This window comes from Galeopterus variegatus, unplaced genomic scaffold (genome assembly GCF_000696425.1).
Source record: "Galeopterus variegatus unplaced genomic scaffold, G_variegatus-3.0.2 Scaffold4172, whole genome shotgun sequence".
In the NCBI taxonomy this organism is placed as follows: Eukaryota; Metazoa; Chordata; class Mammalia; order Dermoptera; family Cynocephalidae; genus Galeopterus; species Galeopterus variegatus.
Window position 1 is genome coordinate 160,333 of NW_007730283.1, and position 19,932 is coordinate 180,264.

The window sequence follows — 19,932 nt, forward strand, 5'->3', positions numbered from 1 at the left end:
CCCCCCCCCCCCCCCGCCATGTTTCTGCTGTGTGCCTGCCTGCTCAACCGGAGCGCAGGTAAGAGGGCCCTGACTTGTGCTGGGCAGGGGGTCCTACAGTAGCTCCGGCGACACCAGCTGAGTGCATGGGCACTGCTCAGAGCTGCCAGGCACTGGTCATCATGGCCACGAACTCCTCATCTGTGTCCACAGAAGCACTCACGCCACTGTAGTAGTCCTGGAATTCTGCCAGTGTGACCTAGAGGCACATGGGCTGTGAGGGGGACCCGGCTGCTGGGGGGGGTTGCCTCGGGATGGGTGGGGCACCATGCAGCCACCTACCTGCCCATCCTTCTCAGAGGAGTCGAAGTTGTCCAGGAAGCGGCAGAGCACCTCCTCCTCAGTCCACTCCCCACTGCGCACCTTGGGATGGGCACGGCCACTGTACACCCCACGGAGGTCATCCACAGTCACCACACCGTCTCCGCTGCGGTCCAGCTTGGTGAATGCAGCTGCAATGACCGCCTCGCGGGCCTGGGACATGGGGGGCTGGGGAGGGGAGAGGCGGTAACCAGGGGTAGAAGGTGGCAGAGGTCCCCAGCCCCCACCAGGCAGTGCATGCAGAGCACTGGGGATGTCACCCTGAGCTGGCGCCCTTCACAGTAGCTCTTAAGGGTGATTTCCCCATCTCACTGTCTCAGCATCCTCAGACACCCCATTCTCAGAGAACATTTGGCAAGGACTCACCCGCAGTGCCCGCAGGAATTCCTCCAGGTCCAGTGTCCCACTGCCATCACGGTCCCAGTGCCTGCACACGGCCTCCACCTCAGCCTTGGCCAACGCCAGCCCCAGTTCAGCCAAGCCCCGCCGGAGCTCCCCCGCATCCAGGGATCGGCTCCCATCCCGGTCCAGGCGGCGGAAAAACCTGGGGGACAAGAAGTGTAGTTAGACAATGATTGCTGGGGCTGGGGTTGGGGAGATGCGAGGGGACAGCTCACCTGGCCAGGCCTTGGATGCCCGAGACGCCTCGGGATAGGCACTGTGCCCGGAGCTTCTCCACAGTGGCGTCCACAGTATCCATGCTGGGTCGGGGCTCTCTGGGCAGCTGAATAGGAGAGAGGTCAAGGTGGAACTCCCTGCCGGCCGGCCAGGCTCAGGGCAGGGAGCTGCAAGCCCACCCTGGCCAACGGGCCCTTCCTCACTCACCTGGCCTTTGTCCGTCCTGAGTCCTGCCTGCTTTCCCCGGCGTTGGCTGCGCGTTCTGCCTGGCAAGACTGTTGCTAAGGGACAGTGGCTCTGGAGACTGGGAGGGGCCCCAGCTGTAACTCTCACCGCGCCGGGGGGTGGGGCTGATAGGGGCAGAGTTGTGTTGTCCCTGGTGCTGCTCTCCACCCTCAGTCTTGCTTACTCACTCCCAGCTCCACAGTGTCAGGGCTTAGGACAGAGCTAGGCCCGGGTGGGCGTCCCTGGCTGCCACGAGAAGGGACAGACCACAGCTCTGCAAGGGCTGAAGTGTCCTGGGGGGAGGCCTGATTCCCATGTGACCCAGGGCATGTCCCTCCCCCTCTCTGGGCCTCATTGGGCAGCTCAGCCAAAACCTGAGCTGACAAAATTACTGAGAGATCAACATTGAAAAAGGTTAAAGGCAGCCTGGGTCCTGGGGCCCCAACACCTCCTGCCTAGACCCATGTCTAGTGAGAGGTCATCAAACCAGCGAGAACTGAGCCAAGACACAGCGAATCCTATGGACATCTCCATGTTAACTGAGACAAAGCCACTTCTGTTGTCTTGAGCCAGTCATGGTATTTTTGTCATCACAGGTATTTTGTTGGGTTAGTTTTCTGTTCTTTGTTTTGTTTTGTTTTTTAATTGACTGGTGAGGGGATCTCAACCCTTGGCTTGGTGTTGTCAGCACCACACTCACCCAGTGAGCTAACCGGCCATCCCTATACAGGATCCGAGCCTGTGGCCTTGGTGTTGTCAGCACCGCACTCTCCCAAGTGAGCCACGGGCCGGCCCTAGTTTTCAGTTCTTAAGCACAACTTGGTGGTCTCGCTCGGGACAAGCTGGTGGGCCCGGGGCACTGTGATACCAAATAGATGAGCCTGACCCCTAACATAAACCGAGAGGCACCAAGACCACCGGCACAGCGGGCCTCCGACTGAGACTCAGGACGTAACTGCCAGCTGAGATGGTTGGATTTCTCAGGACTTAAAGCAAGCCTTGTTTGGAGACCCACCACCAGCCCAGACCTGGGGATCATCGGAGGCTTTTCCAAGCCTGGCCTTATCTCAGACACAGCCCCATTGTGTTGCCTTTGCAGTCAGAAAGCAATCCATAGATCACAAGCGACTCAAGTGTTCCAAGCCCCAGCTGGTGTAAGTAACACCGTTGGTTGTATGAGAACCCATAGTGACATTTTGCTGCAAAAATTCTGATGACTTCCTGCAGTCCAAAATTCTTCAAGTAGGCAGAGAAATACTTCATTGTGTTTTTTTGAGTGTTATGCAGCATCAGTTTGTTTTTTCTATAGAAAAATGTAAAATATAACCACAATTATTGTAGCTCTGTTTTGTCATCTCATTTTTTGTTTGTTTGTTTTGGTTTTTTCTTTTTACTTATTTTATCTGTCATCTCCTTATTTTTAAAAGAGAGTAAGAATTTCAACAATAACTGCCCACAATTGGGAGTGGCCCTGGCCCTCCGGACCCTGAGGCCGTTTCAATGACTTCTCTGAGACCTCACTTTCCACAGCTGTAAAATGGGGGCAAGGCCTGTGTCCACAGGCGGCTGTGAAGATCAGATGCAATTGTGTGTGTAAAATGCCTGGCACAAGCGCCTGTCTCGAGACCCAGCAGGGCCCCACCCCAGGCCACGAGAAACACAGAAGGCCACTTCTCCAGCCCCCGTGCCAGGAAGAAACCATGAAGGACCCAGGCTGAGAAATCATCCGGTTTATTCTTGAGCACAGACAGGCCCCAGCCTGCCTTCCCTTTGTACAAAACAGCCCCCCTTTTTTCATCCAGAGTAGAAAATGGGGCCATTGTTACTGCACTGAGGGGTCCCTGTAAGATGCCGGCCGGATAGGTGGCGCTGTCCCAAGGGCTGGGGATGGCCACCGACCTTTCCAGGCTGAAACAGGCCCTGCCCCTTGGCGGTTCCTGGTGTGGCAATTCCCTGAGTAAGGAGGATGGGAGACGGCTGCCGACCAGGCCGGGCACAGAAAGGCACAGAGTTTCTCTCCTTTCCCTGGTTTAATAAAGAGCAAAGCGCCCTGAATGTCTCAAGCCAAGAAGGACAGTATAGAAAGAGGGAATTAAAAAATAGATTCTCTAGGGGATATAAAAAGGAGATAGCTGCTTGCTACAAAAGCTAGACTAGCTCCGGGGGGCTTCATCAGATGTGCTGGGGAGCCCCAGCTCCGTTTGGGGCCCACAGACCCATCCTGTTCCTGCTGGGGCTTCCAGAATACATCAGGCACTGATGACAGAACAAGAGAGGGCTGGCTGGTGCTGTTAACACCAAGGTTCAGGGTTCCATCCCTGTTACCAGCCAGCTGCCCAAAAGAAAAAGACAAACAAAAATAGAACAAGAGAGACAAAAATCCCTGCCCTTATGGAGCTTATACTCTGATGGTAAAAAGTTCTGTTAAGGAAAATAAAATGGGGTAATGGCAAGGTCTGGGGGTAGGAGGAGGAATTCCTTCAGATAAGGTGGTCAGGAAAGGCCTCTCTGGGGAGGTGGCATTTGAGAAAAGACCTGAGTGACCAATCATGTGGAGCTCAGGGGGAAGAGCATTCTAGGCAGAGGAAACAGCCAGTGCAAAGTCCTGAGGCAGGCCGCCATCAGGAAAAGGTTGAGGGATGCACACTTCCTGGGCAACGCAGTTGCCAGCATCTCAGTCTTTCTCACCAGCCTGCTCTTCCTTCTGGGTTAAAGGTTGAGGGAAGGACATAGTTAGGGAAAATATATAGGATTAAAAAATTGTCTTCATACAACCACTGTAAGATAGATAGCATGAGGCTTGAAGCTCCCAAGTTTGGTCTGGGATAAAAAAAAGTTCAAGCTTTAGCCCCAGGATGGGGGATACTTAATGAGAAATAAGAATCAGGGCAGGGGGAAAAAGGGGAAGGAAAATTCAAACTAATATGGAACTTGATACCATCTGCCTCCACCAGACAGAAAAAAGAGAGGTCTCAAACTCAGATGCTTTGGGGGCTAGACGGATAACCTAAGAAAGGGGAGAGGACAAGTGGAAACTCACACCCTGGCTACAGAGTGTACCCGGGACTCTGATCCAGGCAAGCATAGCCAAGTCTGAAGCTAGAAATCCAGATTTTTTTGTGTAAGCATTGCCAGTTTCTCAACATGGGTGATTGATTCAAAGTTTAAAACAAAACAGAACTTAACAAAACAAAACTTGTCTGAGCTAAACATCCGCATTTGGCCTGTGGGCCTGTTTCAAAACTTTTGACTTTTTAGCTTGTTTTGATACTTGGACAGGATTACCACTCTGCCATGGGGTCCCCTCCAGGACACTTGGTGACCCCAAAGGACACCCACAGCAGTGGAAGTCCCTAAAGAGAGGAGCCTTCAGTCTTCATTCTGGAATCTGTACTTCGGGGCTCACACTGTGGTCCCAAACACAGCAGGCTGGAGGTGGTCCCTGTCCCCCTCGTCCCCAGTGCTGTTGGCAAGAGGTGGACCAGGCCCACCAGGGAGTGGGTGGTCTGGGTCATTGGCTGGCAGGGGCCCCAGACGTTCGGCCTCAGCCAGGGCAGCCAGTAGCCCAGCCAAGGGCAGCCGGCGGCGACAGATGTCCTGCAGCAGCTCGGCCCGGGGCTGCAGCTGCTGGATGAGCTTGTCCCGCTGGTGCACAGTGGCCTTCAGGCTGTGGACAGTGGCCTCAGAGGTCTGCAGTTGTTCCTGCAGAGCAGCAATCTCACTGGCAGGAAGGCAAGATGGGACAATTTAGGTACTAGGGGACCAGAGGGTTAGCTCCTCCCTGCTCCCTACCCTCCTGAGGCTGCCCATCACCATTGGGATAAAATCCATACTCTTCGCCACTGCCTTAAGGTACCCTCTTATTATGGACAATGTTCGTGTCTTCTCAAAATTTATATGTTGAAGCCCTAACTCCCAATGGAATGGTATTTGGAAATGGAGCCTTTGGGAGGGAATAATAAGGGTTAGATGATGTCACAAGGGTTGGGTTTAGTGCTCTTATAAGAAGAGACACCAAAGAACTCACTGGCTCTACCACGTGAAGACAGCAAGACAGCAGCAGTCTGCAAGCCAGGAAGAGAGTCCTCAGTAGACCCTGACCATGTTGGTGCCCTGCTCTCAGACTTGCAGCCTCCAGAACTGTGGGAAATAGATCTCTGTTGTTTAAATCACCCAGTCTATAGTCTTTTGTTATGGCAGCCCAAGCCGAAACAACCCTCATCACTCCCTTTCACTCTTCCTGCAGTTGCCTCTTCCTAATCATCTCTTCCCATTTGTTGTTCTTAGATGGCTCCTCCTCCAGAAAGCCTTCCTTCTGGGCCCCCTCTGAGCTCTGTGTGCCCGTCCATCACAGCCCCTGACCACCCCATGTTGTAACCGCCAGTGATGTGTCTGTCTCTCCACCCGACCGTGAACTCCCTAAGGGCATGGCCGTGTAGGTCTTACCGATGTGCTCCAGTGCCCCGCACAGTGCCTGGCACATTGGTGCTCAGTAAATATGAATGAATGAATCCAGTTAGCTCTGAATTGTTTCCCACCTGGGCCTCAGCTCCCCTCTCCTCCCTAGGCGCTTGTCTGATCCCATTCAATCCTCAGCTGCTGGAAAGACTCTTCAAAAAAGCTGATATGATCCCATCCTCCCTCGCTCAAGAACCTACCAGGGCTCCCAGTGCCTACGCCAGGCGGTCGGTGGTCCTTGCACCACTCAGTACCAGCTAATTTTGCCTGTGGGAAAGCGGGACCTGTTTGAAGTTCGAAATTCACACTTGTGGCACATCTCTCAGCTTCACATACTGATGACTAATTCGACTTTTTGGTGTGTTTTTTTCAATCCCACAGGCAGTCCAGCCTCCACGTGAATGCACACGGTTCCCCCTGCCCTTTCTCCCTTTCCAGCCTCGGCTCTGCCTCCGCCCACCTCCTCGGAGAAGTCCACCTGGCGGGCCCCGGGCCTCACCGGTCCTTGGCGCGGCCCAGCTCGTCCAGGGCGGCCCGCTGCTGCTGGTCGTGGCGGGCCAGGCGCTCGGCCTGGGCGCGCACCATGCGCTCCGCCGCGTCCAGCCGGGCCTCCAGCTCCGCCGCGCGTCGGTGCACGGCTGCCAGGTGTGCATTCGCCTCTCGGATCTGCAGGGCAGGCGGAACCGACATGGCCCCGTACGCGGCCCAGGCCCGGCCACGCCCCTGGGCGGCCCGAAACAGGCAAGGCCCCGCCCCCTGACGGCCCACGCCCCTCAGGACCTCGGCGCTATCGACCGCGGCCCCCTCTAGGCCCCAACCCCCAGACCTGGGTTGTGCGGTTCTCAAACCCAAATACGCTCACTGCTTCCGGCACCTTGAAACTCCGCCCCTGAGCCCGGCCAAACTCCAAGATTGGCCAAAATCCAGGCAGGCCACGCCCCCCAGGTTATCCTTGTCCCGAGGCGGCTCGCCCCGCTCAGGCCCTGGCAACGGGATTGGCCACACCTTCGAGAAATGCCCCGCCTTATGTAGAAGTTAACACCAGGATTGGTCCGAACTCCGCAAAACAACAAGCCTGACCACGCCCCCAGAACCCGCTGCTTTTCTTTCGGATCCACGTGATTGGCCACGAACCTTTCAGGGGCAGTCCCAGGCATGGCCACGCCCCCTAGACCATTGTGCCCCTCCGGATTGGTCAATACTGTTTCAGGTTACGCCTCCGGTTCCGCCCACGACCGCAAGTCAAGCGCTTGCTTCATCCGACGCGGGGCTGGGCCAAGCCTCAGGTTGATCACAGGCAAGGCCTGCTAAGATCCTAGCGCTGGGATTGGTCACTTTCACGTTAAGCCCCGCCCCGGTCCTGGTCACGCCCCCAAATAGTCGCACGCGGTTCACTCTGGATTGGGGACCGGCCACAGGGCATGAGCATTCCCCGTGCAGATTCTGGCTCCCGGGGTGGCCATATTCCTGTCACGCCGCGCCCCATAATGACACCTCCCTCCTACCGAGTGGAGGCCTGTCCCGCGCCCTGGTCTGTGCACGCGGATAGGCTAGCACCTGTCGCAGTGCCGCCTCTAGATTAGACCCCACCCCGGCAGTCAAACGATCCCCGAGCTGGGACCAGCGAAACCTGTCTTCACTGAGAGCGGTCGGCCTCAGTTTCCCCCTCCAGGAATAGTCCCGGGGCAGCTCCCTTACGCCAGGCTCGCTCCCGGCCCGTGCGCGAGACCCGTGTCCATGTCCCTGGCGCTCAATAAAGTTGCGCTCTTGTTGCCGGCCCGTCCTCCCAGGAGGCTGCGCGCGCCACCCGGAAGTCTCGCGAGAGCCAGCGGAGGCTGCCCTTGGTGGCGCAGAGCCGGAGGGGTCCTCCGTGCGGGGCGCGGGGTGCGCGGCCATGGCGCGAAGGCTTTTTCAACATTACAGTGACATCCCCGAAGGCACCGAGTGCCACCGCAAAGCCTACGTCAGCACCGGTATCGGCGGCGCCGTCGGTGAGCGTCACCCAGGCGCCGAGGGCGGAGAGCGCAGGGAGGTCATAGGGTCACTGGGGGCTGTCTCAGTGGGTCACGGGGGCCTGGGAATCTCGCGGGGTGGCATGTGGTCGTCACCGGGGTGTCTGGGGCGGCCACGGGGGGCTCTCGTGTGAGGTAGGCGGTGGAGGGGAGTGTCAGGCAGGGTTGGAGGGCACCGGGAGGTATTGGTACATGTGACAAGTTGGTCACTGGGGTCGTCAGAGGCGGTCCCTGGGTGCTGGGGTCGGGGAGGGGGGCGTGAAGGGATTTGGTGGAGTGATCACCAGGCTCCGGGAGGTTGTGGAGTGAGGCAGGGCCCTTAACGGGATCGAAGAAACGAGGGAGTCCGGAGACTTGCCAACGGGGTAAGTTTGAGATTTAGGGGGTCATGGGTCGTTTGGGGGCGTCTGTGGGGGTACAAAAGTTTGAGAAAGTTTTGGAGTGGAATGAGGTCTTTCTAGGGTCAAGAGTTGCTGGGTGGGCAGGGACATCTGAAGCTTTTATTGGGGCCACCAGAGGGGCCCTAGGTGAAGGAGGTCAGGAGCTACTATAAGGGTAACCTTGGGGGGTCATGAGGGGACCCACAGCCCTGTCATTCCCCTATATGGAAGACCCCAGAATCTGGCTCCTTCCAGTCTCCTTTAATTCTCCGTCTCCCTGAGGAGTAGATATGACGGTTTTGGTCACCTCCCTGTCTTCAGCATCTGAAACAGGGCCTGGCAGAGTCTCCACTGGGAGGCATCATTTTCTGCGTATTTAATAAGACTGATCATTATTATCTTCATGTCTCGGAGATGGGAACTGAAGTGGGTGTGGAGAGGTTTGCTAACTGCCTTGGGGTCATTTGGAGCCAGCCTGCTGACGTGCCCCTAGGGGTCTCTGAGACAAGGAATGTTCCCGTGGGCTCCTTATGGACAGTCTTCAGGAGAAACGGCTGAAGGGGGAGTCCCAGGGATGGGATTATGTGGAGTGGGCATGAATGATGGGTTTTTGAGAGAGTCCAGGGTGTGTGATAGGGTCTGATAGGTCTATGGGGAGCACTTATAGAGCCTCAGAGCCGGGCAGTGTTGGGGTGTCACACAGGGGAAGTTATTCTGGAGAATTCTTAAGGGGAGACACTGAGGGAAATTTTGACAAAGCTTTTTTTGTGGGGGATCATAGGTGTATTTCAGGGGAAATTAAAGCAGGAGAGAATGACCTGAGGGGCATGCAGGGCCTTCAGGGGGGTTTTGAGAGGTGGATGTGGAAACGAGAAAGACATGAGCATTGGTGTTTGTGTTAGAAGGAGCACGTGCCCGTGCTCACACATGCACACGCTGTAGGATGGACTGAAGTCTCGGGAGGCTTTTGGGGGAGACTGAGCTTGTCTTGGGTGTGGGGTGCTGCTGAGTAAGAAGACTCTGGGGGCCTTGCTGAGAGTCTTGCTGGGTGGGGTAGGAACCTTTGACAGAGGTGCCATGTCAGGGAGTTGCCAAGGGAGTCAGATTTCGGGGTGGTCACTCTCTTCCATGAGCCCTCCATGGTGCCCAGGGGGCTTTCAGTGTTACACTGTGTTGCTCACATTCCCTGAATTTTTCACTGGCCAACTCCACTCAACATACACGCCTTGGCTTAAATGTGCTTCTTACTGCCCCAACCCCTCTTCATTCCCTGCCACCCCCACTCCTCACCTGAGGGAGGTAACTTGTTTCGTGTCTGCTTCCCTGAGATGGTGCACCCCTGGACAGCAGGGAGCCTGTACTTTCAGCGAAGTCTGGCACCTGTGGACACATAACTGTGAATGAATGGACAAATGAATGAATGAATGAAGCACCTTTTGGACATACAGTAATTGAGTGAGTGAATGAATGCGGCACCTTGTGGGTACTCAGTAACTTTGGGAATGAATGAGTGCCCAGCAAGGCACCTTGTGGGCACACTGTGAAGAACAAGCGAATGAATGGCAGTAACTGAATGAATGAATGAATGAATGCTCACTGCGTCTGGAAGGTCACTGTGGGAGGCTCAGAGGGAGCCAGCAGCAGGCGGCATCAGGGTGATGGGGGATGGCTTTTGAAGGGCAACGGGGGGCTGTGGAAAGGTCCGAGCCAGTAGAGATCCTTGTGCTTGGGGGACTCCTGGAGGGGTGGGTCTGGTGAGTCACCATATTGAATGATCTCTGGGGAAGAGCTGGGGTGGGGCTTTTGGATTCTACAGGATAATCAGGGGGCCTGGAGCATCCGCTCCCAGTTCAAGGACTTTGGAGGGGACATAGGCTGGTGGGGGCATTCGCCATGTCAGGCATGTTCTGTAACCTGGGTGTCCCTGGGCTGGAACCACTGGCCTGTGGGGGTGAGGTCAGTAAGTTTCCCCCCAGGTGTCATTCTGTGACTGGGTCCAGAAGCCATCACTGAATCATGTCAGTGGTTCCCCTTCGGTGGGCAAGAGGGTTAAAAGACCCTTGTGGCTGCTCAGCCCTGGACTGGGACTCCTAGGTCCCAGGTGGGCTGGGAATCTGATTAAGAATCTTTATGAGCTGGGGTGTGTGCGTGTGTGAGCCAAAGCGACTGAGGATGGCAGCTTGCGGGGCAGGGGGCATGAGGTGAGGGCTGGAGGGAGCCCCGGACCAGACTCCCACCCCTGACCCTGGACAAGGCTGCCCTCACCCACGCCATGGCCCCAGCACTTCACTTAGGGATCCTAAGCTTTGTCATGGGATTGGGAGAAACAAGATCCGCAAAGCACTCCTTACCCATATGCAGCTCTTTACCCCTATCCCTGGGCCTCAGTTTCCCCATCTGTGCAGTGGGGGAGCAGTCTTGGCTCTCCTCAGGATCGTTCTGTAGATGAGCACCACTGCCAGATGTGAGCAGTGCCCCCAGAGGCTCCCGTGGGACAGAACCAGCCTGAGCTGAGTCCCAGCCAAGGCTATGGCAGGGGCTGGGGGCGGGGGGATGGTGCTGCTCAGCCTGGAAGGCCCCATAAATTTGGAGGTTGGGGAACTGGGGTACAGCCCACTTCCCTGGAGACATCATGAAGGGTTGCACGTGAGCTTGGGTCAGACTCAACCTGGCTTCCAGGCTCACTTAACCTCTCTGAGGTCCCCTCACTTCCCCGAAGTGTTGCAGGGGGCATAGCAAGGCTGAGCCCATCAGGTCCTGAGGGCAAGGGCAAGGGCTGCCCTTGTCGCCCACCCGTGGCAAGTTGTTTTCTCTGGGATGGGCTGGCCCCAGGAGGTCTGTACAGCAACTGGACCACATTGAGGGTGCTGTAGGAGAGGAAGGGTGCTTCTCCTCCCTGAGTGGGGTTGGCTGGAGGATGGGGGAGCCTGTTCCTCGGTGATAAGCAGCCAGCGAGTCTTATTCTGCCAGCCACCGTAGAGGGGCTGGGGGGCAGGAGGCGGGGAGGTGGCCCAGGGCCTGCCCCGCTTTACTCAGGGTGCCCCAGGCTCCCGGCTGGGCTGGTGGGCCAGGATGAGGCTCCAGGCCCTGCCCCTCATGCAGAAAAGCCAGCATCAGCGCAGGGCAGCGGGGGAGATGGGAGGGATAAAAAAGCTGACCAGAGTGGCAAGGCCGAGCGGGCATGGACGGCAGCCAAGTCAGCCAGGTGTGGGGGACAGGCCCGGGCCCGAGCTGCCGGAGCAGAGAGGGGCCCAGGAGTGGCAAGGAGGAGGCGTTGGCAGCCCGGAAGCAGAGCCTCTGCCAAGGGGGATTAGGCTGAGGAGCCCCGGGCCCCACAAGAGAATAGAGCCATTGATGGGAGCCCGGAGTCGGGGCCTGCAGGCCACTGTGGTGTCTGAGCTGGTGGCGCATGGCTCCAGGGCCTTGTTTGCCAAGGGGGATTAGGCTGAGGAGCCCCGGGCCCCACAAGAGAATAGAGCCATTGATGGGAGCCCAGAGTCGGGGCCTGCAGGCCACTGTGGTGTCTGAGCTGGTGGCGCATGGCTCCAGGGCCTTGTGTCATGCCCACAGTGTGGACAGTCCTTACCTCTGCTGGCTGGTGCTGTGCTGAAGGCGGGTGTCCTGCAGGAGCTGGCATGGACCAGGCCTTGAGAACATGTAGTCTAGCAGGGCGGAGGCCTGGGGGTGAGTCGGGAGGAAGAGCCTAGGCTTTGGAGCGGTGGACCCAGGTTCGAATCCAGCTCTGCCGCTCAGCAGCTATAAGGCCCTGGGCAAAGAGAGCCGGTGCCCAAGCTGCCTGGGGGAAATTGTGAGGACCCAGGGAGAGAGAGCAACCAGGTGGCCAGTGTCTGAGCCGACTCTGTCCCCTCTGTCCACAGGCCTGACCGTCTCTGCTTACAGTATCGCACTCAACCCCGCGGACTCCATCCTCGAGGGAGTGGCCAGGGTGGGACGATACACGTTTACTGCAGGTGAGCCAGGTGGGGCCAGGCAAGGCTGGGGGTGTCTTAACTCCTTTGGGGGGCTCTCCTGGCACTGCCCTGGCCCCCATCACTTGCCCCAGCTCTCGGAGCATGTTCCAGGGCTACCTCAGCTCTCTGCCAGCATCCACGGGGAAAGAGGATGATCCTTTATCGGGGACACACACCAGGAGACCAGCTCCGGGGCTGGGAGCACGATGCCCAGAAGGGCAGCAGCTAGCTGACTGGTGGCGTCTGTCTCCATCCAAACTGGACGCTTCGGCCCCCTCTGGCAGTGAGTGCCCAGGGTGCTCTACTGAGGCCCTCTCTGGGTCCGACTCAGTGCCCGTGCCTCCCATCTACCCCTGCAGCTGCCATCGGAGCCATGTTTGGCCTCACATCCTGCGTCAGCGCCCAGGTCCGTGAGAAGCCCGATGACCCCCTGAATTATTTCATTGGTGGCTGCGCCGGAGGACTGACGCTGGGAGCACGCAGTGAGTGGGCTCCCCCAACCCTCCCCCTCCTGGACCTGTACAATGACCCTTGATCTCCGCTGACCCACGGATCCTCTACCCTCTCTGCTCCATCCAGGATGGGGAGCCAGCAGAGGCCGGGGTGCACAGAGCACTGCCCCAACAGGGCGGTCGCTGCGAAGCCTCCCTGCGTCCTTTAACACCAGCCAGTTCAGTGATCACAACTGCAGTTGCTGCTAAGCACCTACTGCATGCCCACCACGCTAGGCCTTCCTGCCCCCGACTGCTCCCCACAGCTCCCCACAGCACTCGGCTCAGCCTGCAGGATACTGCACAACCTGCTCTGTCCCCTCCCTGCCTGCCCTGTCGCCTCTCCCCACCCCCCCTCGCTCACTCTGTTTCAGCCACACGGCCCCCTCGCTGTTCCTCCAGCACACCAAGCTCGGTCCTGCCCCAGGGCCTTTGCATTGGCTGTGCCCTCTGCCTGGGACGCTCTTCCCCCAAATGTCAGCATGGCTCCCCCTCACTGTCACAGCCACCCTGTGTACAATCTAGCACCCCCACCGTCCTCACTCCACACCCCCTCCTGTCTGCCACGCCTTGTCAGTGCCCGTCTCCACCCCTAGCCTGTGAGCACAGAGAGGAGGTGGGGGTCCTCACACTGCCGTCCCTCTCCTGGTGTCCAGAACCGGGCCAGACCCAGAGCCTTGTAGGAAGCTGCTCTCACCACCCCCACTTTACAGATTCAGGAACTGAGGCTCAGGGAAGGGGTTCAGGTGGCCTGAGGTCACACTGGAGCAAGTGGTCTTCTCAGCAGCCAGCAAAAGGTGCAGCCCTGGTGGGAGCCAGGGCCAGGTCCCAGGCCAGCCTGGCACAAGGGAACCCTCCTACGACAAGCAGTGGGTGCTGCTCCTGCTCCTCCCCTGGGCCCAGGCTCCAGGGTCGGTGCCCCCAGCCTGCCAACCCTTGTGTTTTGTGGCGGGTTCCAGTGGGGAAGAGAGAGAGGGTGCCGGGGAAGGAAGCCCATGCCATCGCTGCTGCCTTTGTGTCAAGACCTTGGAGAGGCCCTCCCCCTCCCCAGCTCCCACCAGAATTGGTTGGAGGCTGGGGGCAAGCCAAGGTCTAGATTTGACACTTGGCCCAGCCCTGGCTGGGACACCCAGCAGTTCCAGAGCCCAGAGTCCAGAGCCAGGGCAGCAGTGGTGAGAACCCGACAGCCTGAGTTCCTGCCACAAAGGGACTGGGCTCAAGCCTCCCTGTGTGCCTCAGTTTCCCCATCTCCGAAGTCTCACACCCCTCCCGAGTTTGTTGGAAGGTTGAGTGACTTCATCCCTGAAGCGCCCGTAGCCCAGGTGGAGCAAAGCAAATCTCGAAGGCGGAGGTAGCTCTTGGGGGTCTCGGACCAGCTCCTGGGGTGGGCACAGGCCAAGTCCCCACCTGTTTGGGTTGAGTGACTTCATCCCTGAAGAGCCCGTAGCCCAGGTGGAGCAAAGCAAATCTCGAAGGCGGAAGTAGCTCTTGGGGGTCTCGGACCAGCTCCTGGGGTGGGCACAGGCCAAGTCCCCACCTGTTTGACATCACTCTCTCTCCTACTCTGCAGCTCACAGCTATGGGGTCGCCGCCACCAGCTGCGTGTACATGGGCGCCGCTGCCGCTTTGTTCAAGATGGGCCAGCTGGAGGGCTGGGAGCTGTTCGCGAAACCCAAGGTGTGAGCCCTGCCCTCCGCCGGGATCTCAGCAGGCCAAAATGCATCTAGAAATAAATTCTGTGTCTATGTGTGCGTAAGTGTCCCTGACAGCTTGTGACAGCATCGCACCAGCCAGCAAGGGAGGCTCAGGGCAGATCTGGGAGGAAGTGAGAAAGATAAGGCCCGGCACACATGTCCCCTGTCATCCCAGCTCTTGTTCTCGACAGGACCAAGGGCGCCAGAGTGGCCCTGCAGACAAGAGAGGGCAGCAGGCTTCTAGCCTGGGAGGTGAGCCTTGGCCAGGACACACCCGGTCACCTTACCTCCCCCAGTTCTCAGGATAGGGTGGGAGCATGCGAGGGGCCACCGAGTGAGTAGAAACTGGGCCTGGCAGCCCACAGCCCTTTCCTCAGCTCTGGCCATGACCCCCCCTGCAGGTTGTGGGCCATCCGCTCTCTGGGCCTGTCCCCGAAGCCAAGAGCATGTGGAAAACACGGCCCCAGCTCCAAATTCCTGGGCGTTGGAGCAGAGAGTCTGGGACGGCCTGGCCTGGAAGCCTCATTCCCATCGGGCAGGTCACCAGAAGCCACTGGGGCTGGGGTGTAATGGGACAGGACCCTGTTGGCCCGGCCAGGTGAGGGGTCAGCGGTGGTGACCAGGGAGAGACGCATGGTCCTCACCCGCAGCCTGTCAGGCCGAGTGATTTAGGTGGCACCGGGATGCTGGCGGGGCCCTGGCTCCTCTGGAGCTGGCTCGGTGCTTCCTGGCAGCCAGAGAGGAAGGCCCGGCAAGCCCCGACTCACCGCAGCGGCCCATAAATTAGGGCTCTCCAGGCCCCAACCCGGGAGCAGAGCTGTGCTTGGCCAGGCAGGGGGCTGGCTGGCTCTGGGTGGGGACAGCAGGGGCAGGCAGGGCCAGTGGTGGCCTTTGCACCCCCTCCTCACCAGTGTCCAGCCTCGCCCCTTTCCTTTCCTCCTCGCCAGCACCCCCACGGGGCCTAGACATGATTGAAAGCCAGACTTCGCTTTCTTCCTCTGTCCACCGGGTAATAACTCAGCCAGTGGCTGAGCGGCTAAAATTAAACGTGTGCAGAGCCCAGAGAATGGCCCGCCCGGCGGCAGCGGCCCCCACCTTGTTTTGATTGCCCCTATATAGTGAGTCCAGGTCCTTTCCTCCGCCCTGCCTCATCGCCTGCCACGCCGAGCCTCCCAGCCTCCCCTGGACCCCCTCCATGCCCCATGTGACACCGGACATCCTGCCCTGGATCTTCCCTGGAGCTGGCACAGATGTCCACAAACATTCAGGCTGAGGGGGCCAGACGCCAGCTCAGGGTCACGTCGGGCTGGGTGCTTGAGCCTGGACTTGGGCTCCCTGAGGAAGGATGGAGCCCTACAAGCCTTAATAGAGCCATCGTTAAAATGAGGGCCCTGGGTTCGAATCCCAGCGGTTGATCCTTTCCCCACTCTAGGACAACGGAGGCCCCCCACGAGCCTCAGCTGTCCCGCCTGGCAGGTGGGAATGATGGCTCCTTCCTCAGAGAGGTTCCATGAGGAAAGTTCCAGCCTGGGAAGAGCACACTCGGCAGGTGCCCCATCCCTGCAGTTCCTGCACCAGCCCTGTCTGTCCCCACTGTGGCCTGCAGAGGGCAGAGCCCACCACGGCTTGACCTGACGGGCCCTGTGATGGCCACGGAGGAGTTGGATTCCATCCCTCCTCCCTGCAGTTCACTTTCGCCTCACCTCCTTTCCCTCCCGTCCATCCTGCCCGTGGCAACCGGGAGGTGACAGGTTCCAAGAGTAGACAGTATAGCCCATAATCTCTGTCTGAGGACACTGAGGGACAGGGGAAGGAACTTGTCCAAAGCCCCACAGAGGTCACTTCTCGGCCCTGCACCACCACCTGTCCAGGCCTCTGCCTCCTGCACACCCTCCCCCAGCCCTCCTGGCTCTTGTGGAGCCCAAACCCCAAACCAGATCTCACGGCCCCCTTTCAAAGATGTGCAAGCTGAGGCCCAGGGAGGGGAAGAAGGGAAGTTCAAAGCCAGTAAACCCCTTCCCACCTCCCAGCCTCAGTTTCCCCTCTGCATTTGAGGGAGTGGCAGCTCAGACCAGGGGCTGTGCTCGCCGCCCACCCATTCATTTCTGGGCCGGCCGCCAGAGCTGGAGCAGGCCTGCCAGGCCCCCCGGAGTGAGGCAGGAAGGGATGCCTGCTCGCTGGGCTCCAGGGAGCCCCAAAACCCAGGCCCCTTTGCCCATAAACATTTACTAGGTCATGAGGGACTGATGTCATGCCCACCCCACACGCAGGCCCCTGTAAGGAGGGCCCCTGTCCGGAACATCCAGTCCCCCTCCCCACCCCTCTGCCCCAGCAGCCCGTGCATGGGGCAGCAGAGGACCCTTCTGGAGTTTCCCTCAAGCTTGACTTGGCCCTTCCCAGCCCAAGCAGTCAGGGCTGGAATACAGGAGAGCAAAGGCCTCCCTGAGGATGGCAAGGAGGGCTTCCTGGAGGAGGAAGCTTTTCCAGATGTGTCCAGGAGGGATGAGCAGCCCAGGCAGAGGACACAGCAGGAGCAAAGGCCTGGTGTGGGTGACAGGGCAGAACCGGGGAGCAATAAAGGGCCTCCTGGCCACAGGCAGGTATTGGGGAGTTGTGGGGCACAGGCTCCAGACACAGCAGGAGCAAAGGCCTGGTGTGGGTGACAGGGCAGAACCAGGGAGCAATAAAGGGCCTCCTGGCCACAGGCAGGTATTGGGGAGTTGTGGGGCACAGGCTCCCCAAGAACCCAGCCCTGGAGGCACATGACCCCTTTGGGCACAAGGCTGCAAGAATGTGGCTGGATTGCAGCTGACTGGGGCCCCACCAAGGGTCTCTGAGCTCTCTGCGAACAAAGAAAATGTCAGCGAGACAAAACGGGGAAACCACCAAGCCCTTCCCACCTGCCAGGTTATTATTTTAAAGGCTCATTTAATCCTCACAACAGCTCTATGTGAGTGCTATTACGCGTGTTAGTCCTGCTGTACAGATGAGGAAACTGAGGCCCAGAAAGCAGGTGACTTTCCAGGGCCTGCAACGTAGCAGGCACTCAGCGTTACTTCTTTTACTATTATTGGTTATTATTGGGAACAACACGTAAGTTCTTAGATTTCACAAATGGTCATGGTGATCAGAACAAAAACAGCCCAATGTGGAAAGGGGGGTGTTCTCACGATGGCCAAGTGATGTCAAGAGCAAAATGATACCCCACCAAGTCCTCTAAAAAGTTAGGTTGAGCCTTGCCTGTTAGCTCGGTTGAGCCCAGTGTTCTAACACCAAGGTTAAGGGTTTGGATCCCCGTACCAGCCAGCTGCCCCCCAGAAAAAGGTTGAATGTGGGCTGGGGGTTCCTGTAAATGTGTTCGACACCATCAGGGGTAGGACATGCGGGGCTATTGAGAAGGCCCGTGGGGCTGAGGCTTGCCCCTGCTAGGACTGAGGGGCTGGTCCTTACCCTCTTACCCCCTCAAGAGGCCCCCTGCCTTCAGGATCTACCCGGATCTGCCCCTGATCCAGCCCCAGCATTGCCCACCTGGCACCAAGTCCTCTAAAAAGTTAGGTTGAGCCTTGCCTGTTAGCTCGGTTGAGCCCAGTGTTCTAACACCAAGGTTAAGGGTTTGGATTCCCGTACCAGCCAGCTGCCCCCCAGAAAAAGGTTGAATGTGGGCTGGGGGTTCCTGTAAATGTGTTCGACACCATCAGGGGTAGGACATGCAGGGCTATTGAGAAGGCCCGTGGGGCTGAGGCTTGCCCCTGCTAGGACTGAGGGGCTGGTCCTTACCCTCTTACCCCCTCAAGAGACCCCCTGCCTTCAGGATCTACCCGGATCTGCCCCTGATCCAGCCCCAGCATTGCCCACCTGNCCCCCTGCCTTCAGGATCTACCCGGATCTGCCCCTGATCCAGCCCCAGCATTGCCCACCTGGACCAACACAGCGGACTCCATCTTGGTCCTCAGGCTCCTACCCTCGTCCCCTACAGTCTGCCCTCCCCACCGCAGCCACGGGGCGCGTGTGAGCACCTGAGTCAGGTCCCATCCCTCCTCTGCCCTCAGCCCAACATGGCTCCCACTTGCCTGGGTGTGGGCTCTGGGTGGGGTCGGGGGTCCTCTCATTCTCTGCCCATTGGAAGATGATTAGAGTGGGGGATGGGAAGGCGGGGGAGGGAAACCATCCAGACCTGAGAGTTTCAAGTCCAGACTCTCAGAATTCATTTAACACATATTTATTGAGCACCTACATGTGTCAGGTATAGTCTCGGGCTCAGTGTCACATCAGCAAACAAGACTGACGAGGTCCCCACCTTCCTGGAACTCACAGTCTGAACTGGAGTGTGAAATAGACAAAATGAGCCAAGTGAACAGACAGGTGCTTTGCCCGGGCTGGCCGGTTGGCATAGTTGGTTAGAGTGCAGCCTTTAACACCAAGCTCACAGGTTTGGGTCCCCCGTACCAGCCAAAATAATAATTAAATTAAATGGTTTTTTTAAAAAAATTCTTTGGGCTGGCCGGTTAGCTCGGTTAAAGTGCAGCCTTACAACCCCCAAGGTCATGGGTTCGGATCCTTGTACCGGCCAGCCACCAAAAAAAATAGTGTTTTACCCAGACTATGCTTGAAAGAGAAAACCAGGATGGTATGAAAGGGGTGAGGTCAGTCAGGGAGAGACGTGAAGGACCAGAAGCAGCCAGCCTTGGGGGACTGTGGAGGAAGCGTGTTCCAGGCAGAGGGGACAGAAGTACAAAGGCCCCGAGGTTGGAATGAGGTGGGCGCACCCCCATAATGGCCAAGAGGCCGATGTGGTGGGATGAAGTGACCTTGTCCTGGCTAAGACCCCCCTCAGGAGCAGCGCTAGCCTATCTGGGCACCCCCAGAAAGACTGCTCAAGGAGGCCCAGGCCCTGAGTGACGGGGTTCCACATCACTGCACCCACCGGGTCCCCTTCAGAGCAGAGGGGGAGGCAGAGGAAGCAGAGAGTAGACTGGAGGGAGGGGGTCTTAGGAAAGAAGACCTGAGGCTCTTCTGGCTGCATCCTGGTGGGAGGCCCCAGACGCACAGCCCAAAGCTGGATTAGTCCAAAAGTGGGGGGAGTGGGGACTTGCACCCCATCACCCTACCTGGTTTGAAATCCAAGGCTCAGAACCCAGTAGAACCCCCAGTTCCCTGGTCACAGGTCATCCCCTGCCCCCACAAGGGCTACCCAGGCAGAGAGCGATTTCATCATGGGGAAACTGAGGCACAGAGCAGCCCACGCCCCCCCCCAGTCACTCTCCCTCCGCTCACTGTGGTCCTCCTTGGAGTTTGGGTTCCGAGAGAGTCTTGGCTTGGCCCCCAGCCCCACCGCTGGCACACACGGGGCCCTCGCAGGAGCCAGCCAAGACCCCCGGGGTCTTCCCAGAATACTGGGTGGTCTGCCAGAGCCACGAAGGGCTCAATCAGGCCTGGCCCCAGCCCAGCCCACGCCTCACCTACAGGAGCCCCTGCTGGGCTCTGAACAGTCACTGAACCAGAGCAGGACAGGTGTGAGCCAGGCCAAGACCGAGGCTCCAGGGGCCCGAGGGAGAGCGCTGGCCCAGCCGAAGGCCCACAGACCCCTCTTTGTAAAACCCATTCAAACTCTTATTTCACTTTTTTTTTTTCACAGCAGTCTTTCTGGAATATATTTTACAGGTTTTTTTTTTTTTTTTCTTTCAATAGATAAAACACACTCAGGTTTTAGAATTCAAAAGATC

The 19,932-nt window shown here is 58.2% G+C and overlaps 4 protein-coding genes across 4 annotated transcripts in view; 2 read left to right on the forward strand and 2 right to left on the reverse strand.

Annotated features, from left to right (window-relative positions):
• Nucleotides 1-12: 12 nt before the first annotated feature.
• On the reverse strand, nucleotides 13-1,383 carry CAPS (calcyphosine). The gene is made up of 5 exons (XM_008586906.1): nucleotides 1,186-1,383; nucleotides 978-1,084; nucleotides 727-904; nucleotides 322-528; nucleotides 13-238 (listed from the first exon to the last, which is right to left on the reverse strand). Exons 2-5 carry the CDS (start codon nucleotides 1,058-1,060, stop codon nucleotides 137-139), a joined length of 570 nt encoding a protein of 189 aa, XP_008585128.1. The 5' UTR covers nucleotides 1,061-1,084; nucleotides 1,186-1,383; the 3' UTR covers nucleotides 13-136.
• A 2,172-nt stretch (nucleotides 1,384-3,555) lies between these two features.
• On the reverse strand, nucleotides 3,556-6,351 carry VMAC (vimentin-type intermediate filament associated coiled-coil protein). The gene is made up of 2 exons (XM_008586907.1): nucleotides 6,161-6,351; nucleotides 3,556-4,924 (listed from the first exon to the last, which is right to left on the reverse strand). The coding sequence occupies exons 1-2, from the start codon at nucleotides 6,349-6,351 to the stop codon at nucleotides 4,606-4,608; spliced, it is 510 nt and encodes a 169-aa protein (XP_008585129.1). The 3' UTR covers nucleotides 3,556-4,605.
• Nucleotides 6,352-7,458: 1,107 nt separating this feature from the next.
• On the forward strand, nucleotides 7,459-14,266 carry NDUFA11 (NADH dehydrogenase (ubiquinone) 1 alpha subcomplex, 11, 14.7kDa). The gene is made up of 4 exons (XM_008586909.1): nucleotides 7,459-7,652; nucleotides 11,932-12,024; nucleotides 12,384-12,506; nucleotides 14,086-14,266. Exons 1-4 carry the CDS (start codon nucleotides 7,556-7,558, stop codon nucleotides 14,196-14,198), a joined length of 426 nt encoding a protein of 141 aa, XP_008585131.1. The 5' UTR covers nucleotides 7,459-7,555; the 3' UTR covers nucleotides 14,199-14,266.
• Nucleotides 14,267-14,365: 99 nt separating this feature from the next.
• Nucleotides 14,366-19,932, forward strand: part of LOC103602498 (zinc finger RNA-binding protein 2-like) — an 8,801-nt gene continuing 3,234 nt past the window's right edge. Inside the window, 6 exon segments of the mRNA XM_008586910.1 lie at nucleotides 14,366-14,461; nucleotides 15,897-16,028; nucleotides 16,081-16,216; nucleotides 16,610-16,809; nucleotides 17,677-17,759; nucleotides 18,083-18,217. Coding sequence (XP_008585132.1) covers nucleotides 14,366-14,461; nucleotides 15,897-16,028; nucleotides 16,081-16,216; nucleotides 16,610-16,809; nucleotides 17,677-17,759; nucleotides 18,083-18,217 — 782 coding nt within the window.

Coding starts and splice junctions, on each gene's coding strand:
- VMAC (XM_008586907.1), bottom strand. CDS start 6,351: ATGTCGGTTCCGCCTGCCCTGCAGATCCGAGAGGCGAATGCACACCTG. Junction 4,925..6,160: donor CTGGGCCGCGCCAAGGACCG/GTGAGGCCCGGG, acceptor CCTTCCTGCCAG/TGAGATTGCTGCTCTGCAGG.
- CAPS (XM_008586906.1), bottom strand. CDS start 1,060: ATGGATACTGTGGACGCCACTGTGGAGAAGCTCCGGGCACAGTGCCTA. Junction 905..977: donor GGCATCCAAGGCCTGGCCAG/GTGAGCTGTCCC, acceptor CTTGTCCCCCAG/GTTTTTCCGCCGCCTGGACC. Junction 239..321: donor CCTCTGAGAAGGATGGGCAG/GTAGGTGGCTGC, acceptor ATGTGCCTCTAG/GTCACACTGGCAGAATTCCA.
- NDUFA11 (XM_008586909.1), top strand. CDS start 7,556: ATGGCGCGAAGGCTTTTTCAACATTACAGTGACATCCCCGAAGGCACC. Junction 7,653..11,931: donor CGGTATCGGCGGCGCCGTCG/GTGAGCGTCACC, acceptor CTCTGTCCACAG/GCCTGACCGTCTCTGCTTAC. Junction 12,025..12,383: donor ACGATACACGTTTACTGCAG/GTGAGCCAGGTG, acceptor CTACCCCTGCAG/CTGCCATCGGAGCCATGTTT.